Source organism: Polypterus senegalus, chromosome 12, assembly GCF_016835505.1.
Source record: "Polypterus senegalus isolate Bchr_013 chromosome 12, ASM1683550v1, whole genome shotgun sequence".
Taxonomy (NCBI): Eukaryota; Metazoa; Chordata; class Cladistia; order Polypteriformes; family Polypteridae; genus Polypterus; species Polypterus senegalus.
The window spans coordinates 112,977,001-113,000,700 of NC_053165.1; the positions used below are offsets into that span (position 1 = coordinate 112,977,001).

The 23,700-nt window shown below is 36.9% G+C and overlaps 1 protein-coding gene across 1 annotated transcript in view; it reads left to right on the forward strand.

The window, feature by feature from the left end:
- The window catches only part of mctp2a (multiple C2 domains, transmembrane 2a), a 405,706-nt gene that overhangs the window by 351,799 nt on the left and 30,207 nt on the right, over nucleotides 1–23,700 (forward strand). Inside the window, exons 20-21 of the mRNA XM_039773287.1 lie at nucleotides 8,680–8,789; nucleotides 17,915–18,024. Coding sequence (XP_039629221.1) covers nucleotides 8,680–8,789; nucleotides 17,915–18,024 — 220 coding nt within the window. The remainder of the gene's footprint in view (nucleotides 1–8,679; nucleotides 8,790–17,914; nucleotides 18,025–23,700) is intronic.

Here is a 23,700-nt window from a genome sequence, read left to right on the forward strand (position 1 = left end):
GTTGTTCTGCCTTATACAGGTCATTTTAATGAGTAATGTCTCTGGGAATCTCCAATACTTTCTTGTTTGTATAATGGTCTCTCCTGCTAATTTCATCACTTTACCCATATTTTAGACATCCATCATCTGTTGTTTGTTGGTTTTCGTCACTATTGTTGATATTTGTAACCCATAAATCACTGCACTTCACACCAGCAATAAACACTTAATGTGTAATGTCTTTTGTAAACTAGATTTTTCTCCAGCCCTCTTCTTTTTATTGTTAAGTGGTATTAAGACTTTTCTTAAGTTTGTAAGGTGTCAGCTAAATATTCACTACAAACATATATTTCTGCTTGGATTTTTTGTTTCATGGAGTATCTTCTTATTTATTTGATGTTAAATTTTGTGCCATAGTTGGATGGTGTCCACACAAGTGTGTTTATTAGTCTCTGTTAACCTGCATCAGTGCTTTCCATGTCATTAAAAGCCTTTTTCCTTAACATCCTCTTCCTTCACATTCTTTTTTGCTTGCTTAACCATCTGTTATATATAGGTGTTTAAATGTAGCAATGGTCTACTCCTCATTTCTTTCTCACCTCTGATATTGTTTCCTTCTGTCATTATTTTAAAGGGCTGCCCCATTTATGGTGCCTTCAAAAAATATTCCACCCTCAAGTTTTTTTTGCTTTCAATGGAGAAATTCTATTTGTCAGTACATATCTTATTTCACAGAATGCTTCAGAAAAAGAAATAAAAGAGTAAAGAATAAAATAATTTAAAAACTGAAATGTCATCATTTTTATATGTTAATCCCATTTTGGACACATCTTTGTCAGTCAAACGCTGGCAGCTATACAAACTGGTAATATTTTTTGAAGGTTTCAGATAGCTGTTCATATTTTGATTGATTATTATTTGCCATTTTGTTCTTGTAGGTCTTGCTAAAGATTTTTTTGATAAAGTCACATCTTCAACAGTCCACTTAGGAACATCTCTTTTTTCCTTTTAAGCTATTCTACTGTACTTTGGATCATTGTCCTACTGAACTTTTTCCCCCTCAACAACTTCCCAGTTTAAATTTTATGGCAGAAGGGCACATGTTTTAACTGGCATTTCATAATATTCTGCCAGAATAGTATTTCTGTGATGTGATGCTGCTACCACTATACTTTAAGATGAAAATGGCATGACTTGTGATGTTCAGTAGTGTTTTAAAAAATCTACTGATTAGGGATCAAGCCACTAGATTCCACTTTAGACTCTTCAGACTATAAGACATGACATATCTACAGTATTCTCTAGATGATGTTTTGAAGATAGTTTGTTGAAAATTGTCTTTTCAACTGTGGCCTCATTCTTGCCATTCTCCCATTATTTCTTTTTCCTGGAATGCCTTTGAAACTTTTGACCCATGAACATCATTTTAAATTGAGGTTGCTCAGCTCATATTGAAGTAGCTTCCCTAATAAGTGATCTAGGCTGTGTAGTTTTGTATATTTCCACTCGAAGGGATATTTGTTTTCCTTGATATGGCTTTGTACGCTTCCCAAACTCAGTGACATGCTAAGAATTTCTTGTATCTTTATTTTTAAATTTTTCATTTTGAACAACTATACCATAGTTTTGACCATAGAAACAAGAGGGCATTTATACTCATAGCTTCATTTACAGTAGAAGTTCCACTGGTTTCCACACTCATAGATCCCATCAACAAATTGTGTGACTAGAAGTAATTCATTTCATCTAAGATTGACATTAACAAGGGCATGAATATTTATTCTGGTGACTTTCTGTTTGTATAAATTGTTAAAATGTTTCAGTGTTTTCAATTGGTCTTAGTGCAGTGTACAAAGCTTCATAGATCATCTTTACATTCATTACTATACATCCTGCTAATATCGAGTTCAAGACAGGAACTAACTATGAAGAGAAACTATGACAGAATTAATTAATTATTTAACCCAAAATATATTTTTATAATTAGGAATAAAAACTGAAGTACCAGAAATAAACTCAGAAAGCAACAATGAAAACAATGTTTGCTGCTGACCACATTTGCACATATTCACTTGTTACAGAGGGTGAATTTAATTTTGTCAGCTAACCTAATGCATTCATCTTTGGGATATTTGAGAGAAGGACAGGGCCATCAACAAAAAAAGTTCAGGTTACAGGCTACAAGGCCCATGTAGGCCTGGGCGGATCAGTTTCTACAGCACATGACCAGACTGGAGATGAAATCTCAAAAATGAAAGAGCAAGTAAGACAGGAGTGAGTGGGCCAAAAAAGTGGAGGCAGAAACTGGAAATGTTGGATGGATGACATTATAAACAGTAGGTGAAGATGGTGGATGTTCTGGCAAAAAAGCATATGATACTGGAACATGAGATTTATTAAACATAGTACAGGAGCTAGTGGCTCAAAAGACACTGTAGTATATACTGGAGTTGGCAGTTCGAAAGTGTCAGCAGAAAATAATGGAGTATATTTTTCAAAAGATTCAGTAGCAAAGACTGGGAACTTGTGTGTGGAGACAGAAAAAAAAAGAACTGAATGGAGCAGCAGCAGACCTGCATGCAAAAGAGGTGGCAGAAACAACTTTGTCCATGGAATCAGCATTTAGCAGCTTTGAAAAAATACATGGATCTTCTGCAGGGCTTTAATGTTCTGCATTAAAGCCTCTAGACATTCCTTGATTTTGGTTAGTTGATTCTTTACCTTAAAAGCTTTAATTTCAAAAACGTAATACTTTGTTTTAAGTTTTTTTTTAATTATCAGTCTGTTTCATATCGTTATTCATCTTCAGAATGTCACCAGATGACTAAATTAGAAACATTTGATTATTAGAAAAGTTGTGATCAGAACAGGCCATTCAGTCCAACAAGCGTGTTGATCCAATTCATCTTGATCGGCCAAAATAACATCAATTTGAGATCTGAACGTCCATGTGTCTGTGGTTCTTTACATGAAGAAAAACTGTAACATTTGTGCATCTGCCTTTAAGAAGTTTCCATCTGTGATACCGTATTCTTGTTGAACAGTGTGTTGTAAAGTAATAACTGTAGTCCACTGTACTGATTCTGCTAATAACTATAAACACTTCAATCATGTACCCTATTAATCTCAGTTTGCTTAAACTAAAAAAATTAAACTCCTTCAATCTCTTCCCATAACTCTTAGTAACGAAATTAGCCTAGGCGTACCCCTCTATGCTTTCTGTAGTGCTACTGTGTCTTTTTTATAATATGGAGACTAAACTGCACACAGTACACCAGGTAAGCATATCATCCTTTAACTTATACTCAACCTCATTATGTACAGTATAACCGAAAATTCCATTAGCTTTCTTGATCGCTTCAGTACAATGTCTGGATGTGGATTGTGACAAGTCCACTTTGACTCCTGAGTCATTTTCATGAGGTGCACTTTTAAGTCTCAGACCTCCCATTGTGTTTTCAAATCCGACATTGTTAACTTACAACATGTAACACTTTACATTTACTTACATTATATTTCATCTGCCTCAAATCTGCTTAAATCTATATACTATCCAAATCCCTCTGTAACAATTTAGCTGATTTTATATTATCTGGCCTTCCACCTAGTTTTTTTAGCATCTGTAAACTTAATCCACTTATTGAGTGTATTATTGTCTCAATCATTTATGTACAGGCAGTCCCCAGGTTACATACGAGATAGGGACTGTAGGTTTGTACTTAAGTTGAATTTGTATGGAAGTCGGAACAGGTACATAAATTTAATAAATGCTATTGTTGACCGACTGTAACCAAGTGCTCTGCCAATGAATGATGGAGTTTCACCTCTCTCTGACCTAATTATTATTTCTACTTTATTTTCAATGGTGATGGTTTCTCTCTTCTTTACTGTATCAGCAGCACTTGCATCAGATTTGTGTTTCAGAGACATTGTTGAAGGGTAAGGACAAAAGATTAAGATGAGCTCTTCTGAACAGCATTGTACACACTATCACAGCAGGAAGGCACCAGTCTTCAACACGTCTGATGTACTGACAAGAGACAACTTCCTGCTATGTGCGTAACAGTACAAGTAGGCTTGCTATTGAGAATGAATGGGGGCATCGATGGGCGGTTCACCACCAGCCCACCTCACAGTCACCTCCACTACAGTAGGCTGCCTGCAGCGTCGACCCATCGAGAACGAAGGCGGGTAGTGAATTGCCCCCATTCAATAGGCAGCCTCCGATGCCTATACAATGCTACCCCCCGCCGCCCCGTTCACCCTCAGTGGCCTCCGTTCAGCCACAACTGGGTCACCGCTTGCAGCATTATCAGTTGCCCACAGAGAACGAAGTTACTGAGGCACATGCATCGCAGCTGCAGCCCCGTTCGTATGTCGTAGGTCGGATGTCCATACTGGGGACTACCTGTATATTAAAAAGTGAAACAGCCCCTGCACTGATCTCTGAGGGATGTTACTTTTAACATCAGACAATTCTGGGAAAAGTTCTTGTCATATCCCTTTGCTTCCTGTGTTTCAACCAATTTTGTGCTCACCTACAGACCAGGCCCTGAATCCCCACTTCTGTTACTTTGATCATTGTCCTTTCATGGGGAGCACTATCAAAAGCCTTCTGAAAATCAAGATAAATATTATCATATGAACCTCTCTCATCCTTCTGTTGCCTCCTAATAGAATTCCAGCAAATTAGTGAAACACAACCTTTCTCCTTTGAACCCACGTTGAGTATTTGTTAATATTCCTATTCTAGATATGTGCTGCTCAATCTTTTCCTAAATAATTGCTTTAATCATGTGCCAAGGGTTTATATCTGTGCTCACTAGCCTCCACCAGTAGTAAGCACTCGGGTATAGATATTACCTGGTCAAAGGGATTTGTGAGATTTCGGCTTCTTTAATCCAAGTGTTATTTTTCTCTGCAGTTTCCAAGTGATTAAGTACCTCCTTAGTTAGTAGTCCCTGTTACTTTTCAGAGATTACTAACTTATTCAAAAAACAATATAAATACCTTTTTTTCAAGAAGTCAAAATACCATTTATACTGAGGTTCAACTTAAGTATTATTCAAGAAATAAAGGTACATGTGATAGATTAGTTGTCAGAATTTATTGCTTCAGTTTTCTTAATTATTGGTGCAGTGAAGTTGGAAGTCACTTCTATTTTCATAGTGGAGAGAATACAAAGAGCTTCTAACACTTAATGAAATGAAAGCAAAATAAATTTACCTTCCTGTACCTGCCAACTTCAACTACTTAATGAATAATATTTCTGAGATCTACTTCATTCTGCTTACTGTAACCAGTGCTGCCTATGATGAGATCTTCTTTAAGGCTCTGCAGACTTGTATCTTTATTTGTAATTGTGAAAAATTGATAGCACAGTTGTCATTCGCAAAAAAAAAAAAAAAAAGCTGATAAGGAAGTTACATGGAATGTTTTCATTGAAAAAGAGTAATTTTTTAACATTTAAAAAGTTGGTTAAAAAATCTGAATAGACATTAGATTGGGATTTAGCCCTAACATATGTTCATTTAGTCCTGCCTAGGGAAGATCCTGGAGGTAATCTGAAAGAAGATTACTTCACTCTATGCCATTATTCAGTAAAAACTGAAGACTTTTATTATGTGGCATGTTCTCAAAGTAGCCTTTGATGGGTTATTTGTAACCATTTGTCATGATATGTAATATTTAAATAGAGTGTAAATAACAGTAATTATCCATTTTTTGTTTTATTTTTACAAAAACAGATGTGTCAGTTTCCAGTAACTGTTAAATTTTACTATTGAGAATCATTAGCTTTCTGGGCTGTTGTCGGCTTGCTAATTTAATTGTTCTTTTATTTTCACTTACTAATTTTTGGCACCATTTATTACTTTGCAACAGCTATTTTTATTACAGGGTTTAATTATTTAAGTATCATCTACAACAGTTGCAACCAAACCCATTTATTTAATACAATATCCTTTCTTAAAGAATACAAAGTACTTAATGACAAAAGTGCCTTCCTTATTCAGTTAGTGACACTCATGTATTAAACAACAGTCTACCAGATGTGCAACATGCTTATTGTGAAGTCTTAATATCTGTTTTTCTTCATTACTGGTTGACAATTACATTATTATTCTGAGAATTCTGTTTCAGATTTTGAAGTATACGAAGGGCATGGAAAGATATGTTAACCTACGTTGAAGAAAAAACAAAGCATTCTGTGCCAAAGCATTAATTTTCTCATCCTATAAACTGTTATTACTATTATTTGCTGAAGTGATCACAATGTTCTAAGTCACACAAAGAAACTCCCACATATATCTAATTGTGCAAGTGACAACATACTGCAGAGTTCTGCAAACACTGTGTTGATATAGGCGAACCCATGCAATGTAAAGAGTGTTCCCTTTGCTCATCCCAGCGTCTTAACATGCAAAGAATGCAATGGGAGAACCAGTTCAGTATATGTGGGGTTCATCAAGGTTTAGATTTCTAGGTTGTGTGAAATATAAAGATGGTTTGTGTTTAGAGAAAATACTGAAATGTCAGGACTTTTTTATACTGCATTATGTCTATAAATGAATCTGAAACTCAATTTAATTTTATTAGTAATGAATATTGTTAAAACCTTTAGATGCAGAGAAAGGTATGGAGGCAATACATATGTGTTATTTTTTCATAAACTCTTTAGATGTGTGACCATTTCTTCAGTTGATATTGTCCCAAAGTTGTCTTTGAATGCATTTCTTGAGTGCTTGTGAAACACCTCATGGTGCTGCTCATATGTAAAAGTTACTATATAGAATAAATATTGGTTGAAGTGAATAAAAGTTATGGCTTAATATGAATCAGTCTATGTAGCTGAAAGTTATGCAAGATTTCTTTTAAGTCAATATATAGTATGAAAAGGAAGACAACATTAATGCACTTTTGTATTTCACTTTAAAATGGAATATATAGTAGTAATTGTATGGAATATCTAGCAATTGATAATCCATCTTCTACAGAAAATCTGATTTTTGTGTTTATTAATATGTATTGTAATTCTACTCTATGTATACAAGTATTTGAATAAAATCAACCAATTTGTTCATGTATACAAGCCACAAAACAGTTGTCATAATGGGGGAGAAAAAAATAAAAGAATACTATGTTTTTTGTCTCCATATCTCTTACACAGCAAATTAAAATCGCAAATTCAGACTATATTAAGGGAGGGTCACTAAATGTGAATATACTATCTAATAAAAAAAAAAAAGTTATGCAAATACAATGGTGATTGCTACTGAAGTCACGGTATTCCCTGTAAACAGGACAGCCCTTCATCAAGTATCTTAATGGTAGAATCCCTGAAGCCTACAAAAAAGCCGTAATGCTGGGGCCACATTAAATTCCTTTGCATATTGCATATAGCGCAGGACTGGCCTCTCTTTACTATTCTTTCCTCTGCATGTGCTGGAGTACAAAAGAAACAACACCATGCAGCAACATGTGAAGACTGGCAAAATCAGAGGAAAAAAAAAAATTAACACAGTCACTGATTACAAGCGCAAGAAGGGATGCAAATTAATATGAATAATGTTGCATCAGTGCTACAATGTTTTCTGAAATGTGCTATACAGGTTATAAAATGAATTATTCCAAATATCATATATACCTATCTCTCTGTTTTTTTGTCAGTGTTGCTTTGACATTGTGGAACAAAAGGTGCATACTAATTCAGCATGAACAAGAACACTCAATAAAACTGAATAAAACAAATTAAAAGTGACGGTGAGATACGAAGGCAGATTCACCAGCGTTTGTGTGTCAGCTTTTATCCCTCCAGATCTGAGAATTTCCAGTTCCATTGTCTCAAAACACCACTCACATCTACAGTTACTCCCAGTTTCAGATAAAAAGTAACCGCGTCAGATCCGGGGAGTGGGTTTTGTATCATGATTGTGACTGAGAGAATAAAAGTGAAAAAAGAAATGCTAACTTTTACAAGTGCTATAAATTTACACCGGCTGTTACAGACACAAGTCAGATGTATGTCTTTATTGTATAATATTAACAGTAAGAGCAGCTCACTACTGAAAACGGTAAATATAAAAGGCAATCAGGATCGAATCGGGGACTCTTGATTACTAGTCAGCAATTCTTACTGCTACGCTGTTGTATCATCCTTGAACTTTTATGAAAGTGTTTATTTGATCTTTAGATTTCAGGCTTCAAACATTATATAGTTTATGCATACATTTTTTCATTTATTACTAAAATATAAAAACTTTTCTGTTTTAACAATGTGTTTACACGGATTATTGTAGAAAAAGAACACACTTGAAATGCATGTGTTTCAAATAACAATCTATTATTTCCACTCTAAAACTCCAGCATTTCACTCCCAGATGATTAAGGCATGAGCTGGGAGAACTTTGCGCACGTTCTGCGGTGGTGGGGGGATGGAATAGCAGGCTGCTTGTCTTTATCTGCACATTTACAGGACAAAAGGTGCTGATGGAGAGGTGCAAAGGGATCTACGAGTTTTTTCGCAGGCTTTGGTAATTCTAGTGTTAATGGAATAAATAAATAATGGCATTGCTTATAATCAGTAATTATACTGGAGATCTGTTTATCCCCTTTTTCCCTTTAAAGTGCACATTTGTATTTATATACTGTATGTAAAATACATGTATTGATCATTTGTATTTATATATTTTCACTTTGCAGGAATCGGAAAAGAAAGGATTGCTTGATAGGATTCACATGATTCAGGACATTGTAATAACTGTCCAGAACATTTTGGAAGACATTGCATGTTTTGGTGAAAGAATCAAAAAGTAAGTAGTGTTCTCATATCATTTTGTTGTTTTTTTCCATGTGTAGTGTACTTAGAGTGACTTTTATATAAAATCAAGGTATGTAACAAGCCTTTAAGCAGATGCACAAAATTGCAAATTTGTATAATGACATACCTGTGATCTCTCAATTTTGCAAGATTGAGTGCTCAAAAATGCCTAGAGGCTGGATAACTCTTCAGCAAGAGAACTAGCTGCTCTTCCTACAAAACCAGAAAAAAAAATCAGTGGTGATCATTTACCACTAATTTCAGCCATGAAGTTACATTTTCCCCACAGCAAAGAGGATGAAGCACTCAGGCAAGAGTGAAAGGGGAGTTTCCAGTGCTTATGTATTGGAAACCAGACTTTAATGCAAGTCTTGGGAAGGGCGAATGTTGCAGTAAACCTCTTCACGTACTTGTTGATTCGTATATGCCTTTTTTCCCTTTAAGTTTTTCATCCATATGTTTATGTCTCAAATGTGCCTTTTTGGTATGAGTATGTTCATTCTATGATTTTCTGAAACTGCCTAGTCTGTTTTTTTTTTTTTTAACTGTGAGATGGTATAAACCCAACAGCTCTGGTTGCAAAGCAGTAATAAATTATACAAAGTACTACTTTGGTACAGGACATATACGTGCACACCCACACTCACTCCAGTTTAGAGTTGTCGCTTAATCTGACATGCATGTGTTTGAGGTGTGGGAAAAGGACCTACAGGAAGAATATTCAGGCAACACATTTGACAGTGGGATTGTGTACATTGTACAAGAAATGGAATTGTCTAGAAAATAGTAACAATAGAACAATAACAGAATATTTAAGTATGAATAGCTCACCAGCAGAATTCTCCAGGTATTATTTGAGAAACGATCAAAAATAGAATGTGCCCTGCAGCTCTGCACAGAAACCTTATTTCGGCCACTTAACCTCATTCTTCCATTCATTGTCTATATTTTGTAAAGGGCACATACTCTCTGAAAAATTGTACTGTTATTCTGCAGCCTCAACTAACTGCGTATTCCTCCGTACACACATCTGTAAGTAGAGAGCTAGATTGTTCTAGTAGAGGACCATGCCCTCAGATTGGAGATGCTAATGCTTATATAAACCATGTTACAAATTACTCCAGTGTTCTTCAAAGATAACAGTAAGTTGAGGAGAGTTAACATTATTATCTGAAATCCTCAAACTCCCAAACAGGACTTATAATCCATTACTTTCTCTTGCTATGCTCTTCTTGAAACTCTCAAACAGGACAGGGGCCAAAATGTATGTGAGGCACCCACTTTACAGAGGTTTATACATCCTACACTCTGCAAATATAGTGTGCAATGGAGTGGGACCCGATTCTCTCATAGCAACTACCACAAGATACTATGGAGCACATAACACAGACAAAAGTCTGCTTTATATCTACAGAATACATTTAAGGCAGGATTGTAGAACTTTCACAATAGCATGTATAATCATTCAAGGCTGCAGCAGAATCTGAATTACTCCTCTTGAATTTGATATTTGAGTATACTACAGGTTAATGTCTCCTTTATAGTACCCTTGTATAAGTGTCCCCTTGGAGACTGACTAGTGTGACTCCCTCAGTTACTGAAATGTACCCTCTTGTCCTTATTTTTAAAAATGGGAGAACTTAAGTATTGTACTTGCTTTCTGTGTAGTTATGAAAAAGAATGCTAACCAAAACACGTCTACAATATCCAGTGAATTTAGTATTTTTAGACAGACCTCTTAAGTCCCTGCAGATTATAAACCTTTTACCCATCACTAAACTCTCAGAAACAGAAGTGAACCCAGTCCCAACAAAAACGTCCTGTATTGTATCCTCCAAGGAGACTTCATGCACCACCTTTAGGAGATCTTCAATGTGCTTTTTCCACCTCCTGATGATATTCCAGTCAGATTATAGCCTAGGAAACATTCTATGTGCTTTTTTTTAGTTTTGCAGTATCAGTCAGGGCATGCTTAGTGTCTTATGAAAGTTATTCTCCTAGACCTCACAAAACGTCTTTCTTAGACTATTGCTGAAGCTTCTAACTCCTTATATTTCTGTCAAACTGTCTATACATAGCTATATGCAAACCATCCTTCTTTAACTTACCTTGGTATTAACCAAAATGATTTTGGAGTGCTACTGTACCATGATTGGCACTAACTAGCTTTTTTCAAAAGTTGGTTCACTCTCTCATATCCTGCCATCTCCAAGATTTGGAAAAAAAAAACTCTAGGGAAAATGTTGGATTTATCTCAAAACCATCTATATATATAATTCACTAAGGCAAGACAACCATGAAAAGCTCGCCGGAAGGGGCATGGATTCACTAAGCTGCCGACAAGTGAAACACCTATGGCGCACGCAGGAAGGAGCCACGCCCACCAACTCCAAGACCATTGGATACTACGATAACTCGCAGGTCCACGCCCACCAACTCTGACGCGAGGACACAGAAAAAATGCAGTCATTTATATTCGTCTGTCGTAGAGGCCACATGCAGTGCAGGTCAGGTTAATGTCATGTGCATGTCATGCACCTCCGAGCTACATTGACTGTTCATAGAGGCATGTTTCTCGCGGAGGTGAATCGCCATATGCAGCGTGTGAAACGGTTTGCGACGGGTATCCCATGGGATCCTTAAAACAATCCTTTACAACTGAGGTTAAAGCACAATGAAGTAAACAGTCTTTAAAAAACGAGTTTTCGGTTACGACGCATAACCGCGTGCACCATGGCAAACAGTTTTACACTCTACATACAGCAATTCGCATCCGCAACAAACATGCGTCTTCTTAGATGCTCCTGCAGGAACACGGAAGACGTTTCCCTGCCCACCAACAGTACTTTTTCACCGGCCGGCATCTACCCTCGCTCTCTAGGCATGCACACTGCCTGCCCATTCTCCCGGACGCAAAAACTCACCGACCACCCAGTTAGTCACTTTCGTCTGTGGTAAGAGTCCACATGCACGTCTGAGCCACACGGCGTTTGTTATGCCGCGGGTTCACTATTGTGTTGTATTTTGCTCCCTCCAGAGTTCCATCTTTTCATTCACTTACTGTTGTATTCTCACACCAACCTGTTTTAGACATCCATGTCTTTCCAGAAGTGTTTAGCATACAATAAATAATTATGCATGAGATTGACCGTGTGTCTACCCAGCGCAGAGAGGCATGGGTAAGCCGTTGAACCCCATTTGGGCTGCAAGCCGTGGAATTCCCACTAAGTGTGACTCATACGCTCCCACTCATTATGTCCCTACCCTTTGTGCACACCCCCCTCCTACCGTGGTCGGGTACCTTGGTGGATTATATATAGAAAAGCAGCCAAAACCGAGGGGTATCCCATGGGGTCCTTAAAACATTCCTTTACAACGGAGGTTAAAACACAATGAAGTAGGCAGTCTTTAAAAACCGAGTTTTCGGTTACGACGCACGACCGCGTGCACCATAGCAAACCGTTTAACACGCTACATACAGCAATTCGCATCCGCGGCAAACATGCGTCTTCTTAGATGCTCCTGCACTTTGTTCACACCCCCCTCCCACCTCGCTACTACTGTGGTCAGTTGTCTTGGTGGATTATATATAGAAAGGCAGCCAAAACCGCACAGAGCAATGAAAAGTCTAGAGTTACATCTTTTCATTCAGTTTCTGTTGTATCCTCAAACCCTCCCTTTTTAGACAACTGTGTCTTTCCAGAAGTGTTCAACCATCAATAAATAATTATGCGGCGTTTGTTGTGCCGCGGGTTCACTATTGTGTTGTATTTTGCTCTCTCCAGAGTTCCATCTTTTCATTCGCTTACTGTTGTATTCTCACAACAACCCGTTTTAGACAACCGTGTCTTTCCAGAAGTGTTTAGCATTCAATAAATAATTATGCATGACATTGAGCATGTGTCGACCCGGCGTGGGTAAGCCGTTGAACCCTATTCGGGCTGCAAACCGTGGAATTCCCACTAAGTGCGACAGGAGGAGAAGGCGCGAGGACGGTCCGCCAGTTTTCTGTGTTTTGGTTCATTCCGTGCATTGTTACAACGTTGCTTTTCTTGCTGATTTATTACATTACCGATTTTTCAAATGTTAATTTTCTCCCTGTGCTTAAAAATCATTAAAAAACCAGCCTGATTATGCGGCATATGGTACGCCGCGAGTTGGCTAGTATGTATTGTTTTTGTACACAGACCACTCTAGCTATCTGTTCAGGTCATCCAAGTTTTCCTGACTGAGCCAGCTAATCAGCAAATGGTCATTTAAATTAGTTGTCAGCTCAGGTCCTCTTTACTCCAGAGCATAAGGAATCAGATCAGTCCTTCACTAGCATAAAAATCAAATCACAGTCCACCAGTCAGATTTAATTTTAGTAGTCTTTTTTTCATCATCATGATCATAGTCATGATCCTGGTGTCCCCATCATTCTCCATACTAACCTAAATGTGTCAAGTAATTTTAGAGTCAGTTAGCTATACCCTATCAAACACCAAACGCTCTGCCAATAAAAAGGGTACCCTGAAAGCATGTTATTTGTTTAAATACAAAGAACATCCATGTCTTCTTTTATCTTGCTTTGAGGAGATTGTGTAGTGTACTTGCATAAGCTGTAAGGTACCCAATAAGGGACATGTGCATAATTCCACAATCACTTGGAGCCTGTTGTAGAAACTTTAGAGTAAAAAACAAAAGAGCCAGTGTAGAGGTAAGTGTGACCATATCTAACTAATAATTTCTAGCCTCCTGCATGAACTCTGGCTCTTTCAATTTGAATGAATTTTTAATCCATATACAGTACAGTTCTTTTTCCAGTAGTTAATATACCAAGTCCTGATGTATAAATTATGTCATCCAAACTGCATTAAATTCTACCACATCATTTTGCTATGCTTTCTGTATGGTAAGTCCATATAGAATGCCATCTTCAGGTTAAACCCAGCTGTGTATACATTGCTCATATGGCAACCAGGTGCTAAGCAACAAACACCACTGCCCAATCTGCTTCCAGGATTATCTCCCAGTATCCATCTTTTATGTGAAATTTGATGATTCTAGGCAAATTTAACCAAAGGAGTTATGTATTGGATCGTTGTTTGTTTGGCCCTGATTCTTATACCAGTTTTCCAAAAAGTGTGTTACTAATAACAACAACAACAACATTTAGTTTTATAGCACATTTTCATACAAACTATGCAGCTCAAAGTGCTTTACAAGATGACATAAAAGTTATATGAAAAGAAAACCACATAAGATTAAGCAATAATATTAAAGAATAAGTACTGTAATATAAAAGGGTAAGGTCAGATGGCCGGGAGGACAGAAAAAAACAACAGCAAAAAAAAACTCCAGTGAGGCTGGAGAGCAAAACAAAATCTGCAGGGTTCCAGCCTAGCCCTTACGGGGAATTCTATCTAACATAGATGTTCTAAAGTCAGTCTCTCTGTTTTCATGCTTCTTGTGGACAGCTGGGAAATCCACTTTCATTCAATCAATGCTGGGATCTGCATGGTGCCTTGGTCAGATGGTTTTGGCCAGAGGTGGGTAGAGTAGCCAAAAATTGTACTCAAGTAAGAGTAGCGTTACTTCAAAATAATATTACTCAAGTACTGTAGAAGTAAAAAGTAGTCATCCAAAAAATTACTCAAGTAAGAGTAAAAAAGTATTTGGTGAAAAGGATAATTAAGTACTGAGTAACTGTTTGAACATAATAAATGATTTATGTTTTAGAAATGTTGTAATAAGACAGACAAAAATATAAAATAATGTGCAAATTTTGCTATTTGCAAATAATAAATTAAGAAAGTGAGTAAAAATAAATAACATCTTTACAAAATAAATATGCACAAATAACACAAAGTTCCAAATCTCAGTTTTTCACAACAAAGCTTTTGAAGCCAATACCTACAGTAGGTAACATGTATGTTTGAACAGTGCAAACTACTTACAGTGACAAGATATACTGTACACTGACAGAATAATACTGCATATTCACTTTGTGGTGTAGCGGGTCCGCGGCTTAAAAAAAAGGCCAGCTTCAAATCCATAAAGCAATTGCACGACCATGGGAGTTAATGAGGTAGTTGGAGCGAGTCGCACCTGCACATGCGGGTGCGATTGTTCTCAATTGCTTCATTGGCTTCCTACAGCATGTGATTAAGGCCCACGGGAGTGTATATATACGGGTCAGCACAAAAAAAAGAGGGGGAATCAAAGAAAAAGAGAAAAGAGCCAAGATGGAGGTCGGCCGAAAGGAGCTCATGGCTGCTGAGTCTCTGCTGGCTACACAAGCAATGGGTGAGCCAGGAGAATGAGAAGGAGGTGGGCTGAGATCAGGAGGAGTTAGTCTGCATTTTAACCTCGGATTTTTAACAGATTTACTTATTGATTTTTTTATCCCCACTTTTCACAATGATTTTTATGGATTTATATATGTACTGTTTTTTAGAACACTGCAGCATTGACACTTGTTGATATTACTTTTGTTTTGACTGGTTTTTATAAAAGTACTTGAGCACTTTTTCCACCATCCTCTGGCCTCATCAGTGAATTATCCTCATATGTCAGCTCATCTCGGTCATAATTATCGGTGGTGTGGGTTCAGCAGACTCCCATATGGGAAGAGGGAGTCTGAAGGGGACCGGCATCGTCACACACTTGCCCTCCAAATAGCACAGCTGATAGAAAATAACATTAGAACAAGGCAGTTTGTGCACGTACAAGAAGTCTCACTTTACCATGACTGTCTGTGCATGTTTGGTTAAAACGTGCTTGTTCACTCAGTGAAATGATGGTTAAGCTTCTCAAGGTTCTTGTAGTGAAGCTGTGACCATTTAGCAGTGAACAGGAGCCCCGCATAACTAAAAAGTCTCTTGCAGGCTTCAGACACAGGAAGTTTGTGTGTGGTCATGTGACTGCATGGCTGCGTCTGATTTGTGAAACCGAGTCATGTTGCGATTGTTGCTAAGTTTGATTGGTGAAACATAGTCATGTGATTATTGTTGCTACGTCTGATTGGTGAAACAGTCATGCAGTAGATCCACTGGCGACTGCTCTCTGGCAAAAACACAGTGTAATGTATAAAAAGTAACGAGTTGGGTGTTGCCCAATGTGGCGGAGTAAGAGTAGCGTTGTTTCTTCACAAATGTACTCAAGTAAAAGCAAAAAGTATGGTGCAATAAAACTACTCTTAGAAGTACAATTTTTTTTTAAAAAGCTACTCAAGTAAATGTAGATAGAGAGACAGATATGTAACGGAGTAAATGTAACTCGTTTCTACCCACCTCTGGTTGTGGCACAGATAACCACTACAGATGAACCGGAAAAGACACCAGAGAATAGTAGAGATTAGTAAAGATTGCAGATCCATGAAGAATACTGTATAATATTTTTATGCCTATATAGTCTATCAGGAATACAACTAAAATGTAGCTACAAAAAGCCATTTTAAAATTATGTGTTTTGCAGTTTATTTTTTAAATGTTCCACATTACTAGCCTGGCAAATTTCTTTTGGTAAAGTAGTCCAGATTTTGCGTTCATAACAGTAAAATGCGCCTCGCCACTATTAATTTTGGCTGTTGGAGTTATAAGCAGTACTCCATTTGAAGATCTAAGGTTAAAACTTGGAGTGTAGGGGGGTGGGCATTCCAAAATATTGGATGAAGTAAGATTATTTAAGGATTTATAAACCACTAGTAGTATTTTAAAGTCAATTCTGAGTGACACGAGTAACCAATGTAAAATGCTAAAACTGGTGAGATCTACTCAGATTTTCTTTTTGTAGGTAAGATTGTGGCTGCTGCATTCTGTACTAATTGCAAACGATTGATGTCTTTCTTTGGTAGTCCTGTTAGGAGTGCATTACAGTAATCTAGTCAACTAAATACAAAAACATGAACTAATTTTTCAGTGTCTTTTTATGTTATAAGAGGTCTAACTTTTGCATTCCTTAAGTGAAAAATGCAGTCCTAGTAATCTGGTTAATATGCGTTTAAAGTTTAGGTTAGAGTCAATAATTACCCCTAAATTCTTTACCTCCACCTTGACTTTTAAGCCTAACGGATCAAGTTTATTTCTAATAACCTCTCTATATATGCTTGCTAATCATTAAGATTTCTGTTTTCTCCTTATTTAGTTTGAGAAAGTTGCTAATCAGCCAATCGGAAATACTGCTAGGACATCTGCTAAGAGATCTGAGAGCCAAGAGTGTCAGGGGCATCAGGTGCTATCTATAATAATAAAAGTCAAAGCCCTGACTGACTGACTCAATCACTCACTCATCATTAATTCTCCAACTTCCCGTGTGGGTAGAAGGCTGAAATTTGGCAGGTTCATTCCTTACAGGTTACTTACAAAAGTTAAGCTTTTGGTTTCATTTTGAAATTCTACGTGTAACGGTCATAACAGTTGACAACGTCCACCATGTTAAACTTTATTATTTATGGCCCCATCTTCACGAAATTTGGTAGGCGGCTTCCATGCGCTAACCGAAACCGATGTACGTACTTATTTCGATGGTATGACGCCACTGTCGGCCCCCATATTGAACTTTCCAATGGTCTTTGTTACCTATGGGCCCATCTTCAAGAAATTTGGTACGCGGGTTCCCAACGCTAACTGAACCCAACTTACATACATATATACGCCCATAGCCTGCAGCTTGGTCGCCGTGTGAGGCGGCATTGGGTCTCCCATCCCCACGCCTCCCATGTTGTTGGCTGCCTGCATACATAAGGCTGTCCGTTGCTCCAGTCTCTTCATTTTCTTCCTTGCTTCGCCACGGTATTCACGTCTCCCTGCTGATAACTGCAGCCTTTTTATTTAATGTCTAGGTCAAAACTGTAAGAGGATAGTTAGACAAAAATACAAAACCTATGGCAGCAAACTAAAATATATCATATTCTATTAGACTGCATTAATCTATGCTTCAATACCATACCATACCATTTTCTAAGCCTCTTATTCTGGGCAAGGTAATGGAGGGCTGGAGCCTATCCCAGCAAGAAATGTTCATTTTTTTTACATTTAAATGTTTAGTATGTGGTGTATGTTGTGACACTTTCATAGAAACAAATCATTGTATTACGATAATTTCTTAAACTTTTGTTTTTGGTTTACTTTGCAGTACTTTCAACTGGAGTGTGCCATTCCTATCAAGTCTTGCCTGTCTGGTTCTCATAGTTATCACAATTTTATTTTATTTTATCCCACTGCGGTACATCGTACTTATATGGGGTAAGTGGCAATATTAATATAATGTAAATGTTTCATGTTTAAATGTTTTGCATCATCTGTGTCATTGATGTTATATTTAAAGGAGATTCCACATGTTAGTTTCATCATTACTAGTTTTATCATTTTCAAGATTAATGTAATACATGATGTAAGATACTTTCATTAAATAAACATTTGTATATAGTATAACATTCAGTATTTATGCATATACAAGGTATAAAATACAGTATACTGTAAGCAATAGCGCATTTGAGTTTCTCTACTGTCAATGGCTTGGTTGGTCATAATGTTATTACTGCCAGTTATACTGACCTTTGAGCAGTAATGGATGACGCACTTAAATTCTGTGAAATAGAACAGACTTGTGGGGATTTAAAGTTGGTCAAAGTTGTACTCTTCAGGCAGAGCATGAAGACTCTGCATACCTGTTGATGAAAGCATTGAGGAAATACAGCCTTTTGGCCACTCCACTCTCTACTTATGTAGTGTATGCCCTTCTGGGTTATATGCCTAATGCTTTCACCAGGTCTGTGGCCAGTAAGCATTACTGTAGTCCTGGCTACAAGGGGGTGGGTACTATTATCCATCTTCAACACAAGGTTTTCTTGAATTTTATATGAACTTTCTTCTCAAACCAAATGGCAAAGAGTACCTGTACTGGGAGTAGATGTTCCAAACAGTATAACTTTAAGAATCTCTGGTACATGAAAATCCATCATTCACTCCATTGTTATAATCCTAGAAGGGAACTCAAACTTTGTCACCTCACAAAATCTTTACAAAATTCGGTGACTCCTATAAAAAAACTTTAGGGGCAAGAATTAAAGAAATGATGAGAAACAAAATAATGTGTTACACAAGCAATGGAAAGATCTGTGATGAGCATGCATCTATTGTATGGGATTAAGAAGGTAAAGAACAGAATGATCCAGAATGATTTAAACTGGAAACTGGCAAAAAAGCGTAATGAAAATTGAGCAACACAACTCATGAGATCAAATACAGTAATGTTGAATTCTAGACATATTACAATTGTGTGTATATATGCCAACATGAACATAAGAGGACAATTATAAGGAAAATAAAAAGAAAATCAATTCAGAAAATGTAAACAAGTATTAAGTTGCAGATAGTGTTTGAATTATATTACAATTAATAATTGTGCTCTGCAGAAAAAAAAAATTATTATTAACAAAAGAGAGAGGAGAAAATAATTTAGATAGGTCCTAGTGAAAGAGAGTAACCATGTTAACTATGTTGTAAGTCAGCACAAGTACAAAACATGGATATAATAACTGTGGAGCTACCCTAGAGTAGATGTAGGGTCTGAAAATGACTTAGGGATGACAAGCACAGCTTTGGAAAAGAGGAATGAGCAAAGTAAGCAAATTAATTCACTTATAGAAAATGAATATCAACAAAACTTCATTAAACAGCACAAAGATTAACAAGATCAGAAGAATAATATTGATGAAAATATTTGAATACCTAATTAAGAAACAAGAATTACAATGTAGAAACTACTGATATGTGATGAGATAGTCTGGGTAATAAGAGAAAAGACGTCTTAAGATTAAAATTAGTCCATGGCACAGGGAAGGACTGCTAATTCATCAAGTTGGAAATATTACAGACGGCAGTTAACCTGTAATTGGAAGGAATTGACTGATCTCCACATGTTGGAGGAAAGGGCAAAACAATGCAAAGTATTCTTGCATAAAAACTGGCAAAGCAAATGACTGGAAAGAGCATCAAGTATATTGCTGTGGCACAAGGATGCAAATGTTTTAGACACAATTATGCCTCCTATCCTGGACATATATAACATACAGGATTTTACAGTGGCAAACAGTAATATTAATACCCCCTGCACAATCACTTTTCTCCCTCTTCCATTCTGTCAAAGAGCACAGGACCACTGGCACTCATAATGCTAGCTTATCGGCAGATCATAGGTTACTCACCAGTCCCTTGTACTGACCAATGCAGTTGTGTTTCCTCTTTATGTCTAATGATGCTGTATTTATTGTATAGCATTGTATTTACTGTGTTGTATTGATTATCTGTATTCTACTATTGTGTATTGGCTGTTAGAGACTTGCAAACAATAATTTCATTATACTATGTGTGTTTATAATTAGGGTGTATGAGAATTCCTATGATGTCTTTTTGCATTTTGTGTATATCCATTTAATTATTGAGAGTTTTGAAATATTTTTTGTTATTCAGTTAATGACATTTTGTTTCTTCTAGTGTCATGATCAACACCATTTTTTTGTTGATTATTACTTGTTTTATTTATTTATTTAATTGAAACAACCATTGTTGCTCACATGATGCATGCTATGTCTATAAACCCCCCATAAAACGGAGATGCACAGCTACCACCATCCAAGTATTAGGTTCACTACAGAACTAAAATTATTTCATTCTTAGGTGGTACAGGGTAATTAACACAAGTTAGTGTAGAACCATTTGTTTGTGTTTTTGATGACAATTTATGGTCTTGCATTTTTTACTATGTTAACTTCTCATAGCATTCAGACCCTAAACCTGACCATGAATGTTTTTCATCTCCTGATCATTTAATCACATCTTTGCCTGCAGGCACAAATAATAGCAGAAGATATACTAAAATACATTTGAACCTGAACTTAAGACAATAAAGGGGAGAGGCAGAAATGCGTAGAGGAGCTAAATGCCAAAAATGGTAAAATTGAAAATTTAGTATGAAGAAAAAGAAAGAGCCCACCAAATAAACAGACATACTAGAAACTGAAGTGAACAAACTAGTAAGAGTTAAAACCATTGGCTACAACAGGAGAGAAAATGGTATCTATACACAGTTGAAGAGAGAGAAGAAAAGAATGCAACTATGTAGAGAAAAGTAAACATCAAATCAGTTATAAAGAAGAGAAATGTAAAAGAATGTGTACATCATTAAACAGCTAGTTTGATTTTACATTATTCAAGATAATGATCATGCTGTTTATCAAAGGACAGCAATGTTTTTAATCTTTACTACAATCTGGATTCAGGAAAAGTTGCACAACAAGAGAAACAATTCTGTTAATGAGGATGGTCTGGTGGAAAAATACACTCCGCATTACTGAGGAGGCGCACTTCCAGTAGTCTGCTCCATTTGTTTTTGAAAGTGACTTTTAAAAAGTCAAGACTATCAAACTTTATTTTATATAGTGCCACTTGCATACAGTAGAATAACGCACAAGAAAAAAATTCAATACACAATATTCTAGACATATTACGAAGAGAAGAGCCCACAATAGGAAAGTAAATGAATGACCCAGAGAAGTCAGTTGTCAATAATGGAGAACAGTGCAGTCAGCGTCAGTGTTGTTAGATACATATTATTCGGGAGATTTTTTTTCAATTCATGTTAAACTAGCACTTTTGTACTTCTTTCACTTTTTATTGTATTTATAGTTCATGGATACATGAATGCTTCATGGATGCTTCTGACTCGAACTGTAATGATTGGATTTATTTTTATAGACTTTACAGACTTTGCCTTGATGGGTTCACAGCCTTGAGGAGAGCTGAATCTTTCTGTGGTTCATGGGACTCATGAACATTTCTTTGCTTCGTGGTGATCTAGGAGCCAGGGATTGTCTGTCTTCTTGATTATAATGGATATAGTGGATTACTCTCGATTCCTTCTGCGTAATGACTGAGAAATGATCTAATTTTATACCCACCTGGCTTGCGGCTCTAGTGTGATCATGCCTGTAATACCCAGCATTGTTTGTATGCGGCTGTATATTGGAATCTCAATTCTGGTATCTTCATGTGCATCTTGTAATACCTCCTACTATGCTTCTTCTGCTGCTTGCTATCAACACTGATCTGCGCCACCCCACCCATCTCACTTTCTCCACTGTCCTGTGCTGCCTCTTTACTGTTATCAGATAAGTATTGCTCTGTACTAAGCTAGAATACTTTTGTGACAAACTCCTTTATATTAAACAGTTTGTTCAAAGTGAAAGGTCAGACTTGAATGTCCTAAAAGACACCTGGCATTGTGCAGCTTACAAAATATTTTCGCTGCAGGTCAGGTCGCCTCCACCGTTGGGCTGCGAATAAAAAGTTGTTCAGGAATACACTGTCCTATTCATGGCTTTGGTAATACGTGTGACAATGTGCCAAATTTGTAATTTGTTAAAATAAACTCTGATTAAGGATCTGTGCACAACGAACTCTTGTCAGCTAATGTCATTGTTTAACTCAAAATCTCTTAATGGCAAAGATCTCTTAATGGCAACCTTGATATGCTATTCCTAACACAAGGTTAGCAAAAACCAAACAAATTTACATCTTTCACAGAGGCGACGCCATCCTGATACATTTCTTTTCCAGAGCCTTGCAGCTCAAGACAAGATGGAGCAGTTGCAGTAATTGTTAGAACGGAGCTAAACATCAAAAGAATCCCAATTAACTGCCCATTGTCTTCAGAGTGTCTGGATGTTAAACAAATGACAAAATCAGGTCCTGTCTTACTCATTGTTTTCTATCGTTCCCCAAAATACATGCGTCTTTTTTATAAGATCTAGCTGAATTATTAACCAACTTAAGTTCCCTTTCATAGAGAGCCATTCTTCTTGGCAATTTCAACATCCATATTTATATTACCACATGTAAGCTAAGAAATGAGTTCCTATCCTTACTGGACCGTTTTAACTTGATGCAACATGTTGATTTTCCTACTCACTCTGGTGGTAATTTATTGGACCTGATCTGCACATCTGGCTTATCAGTCGGCAACACTTAGAGCAGTGATTTGGGACTTTGATCATAAAGCGCTACTTTTCACTGTCTCATTACCACTCCCTCCTCTCACCTGTATGCGTCAAGTTTATAATAAATATTTGTCCCTTTATCTTTGCTAGTTTCATTTCTGATCTTTTACTGTTTTCATCTATTCCATCCACACTAGATAGTCTTGTTGATCACTACAGTTCATCCTTTCTTTCCGCACTAGATAAAACAGCTCCTTTAAAGCATAAGAAGGTTTCATTTAAATGCTCAGCTCCATGGTACAATTCAGAGTTACAGTCTATGAAATCAGCTAGCTGATCCCTTGACAGAATGTCACATAAGACTGGTTTCACCGTGCACATCCAGGCTTTCTCTGACCATCAAAGGGCTTAAAGAGATACACTAACTGCAGCCAAGAACACATATTATGGCAAAATAATAGAAAGTGGCCATGATAACCGAAGGGTTTTGTTCCTTGTAGTTAATAAACTGCTTCAGTCTGCATCTTGCCCAATTACCTCCTCTCCTGAAGTCAGAAAAATTCATCCACTTTTTCCACAATAAAATTAAAGATCTAAATAATTCAACTAACAAAAATCAATCATTCTTTTATATCTTTCCCTGTCTTCCCACCCCATCCATCTTTTTTTTTCTAAATTTTCAACAGTCATATCTGCATTTGCCAACGACCTGCTTTGTAAGATGAGACAGACACTTCTTAAATCCTGCCTTCTTGTCATAATCCCGACTGTTAACGACAATAATAAATACATCTCTTTACACCGGCTTTGTGCCAGCCACTTTTAAAATCACTTCTCTAACCCCAATGTTAAAAATGTCTGGTCTTGATGCTGACAATCTTAACAATTTTCGACCCATTTCTCACTTACCCTTTCTGTCAAA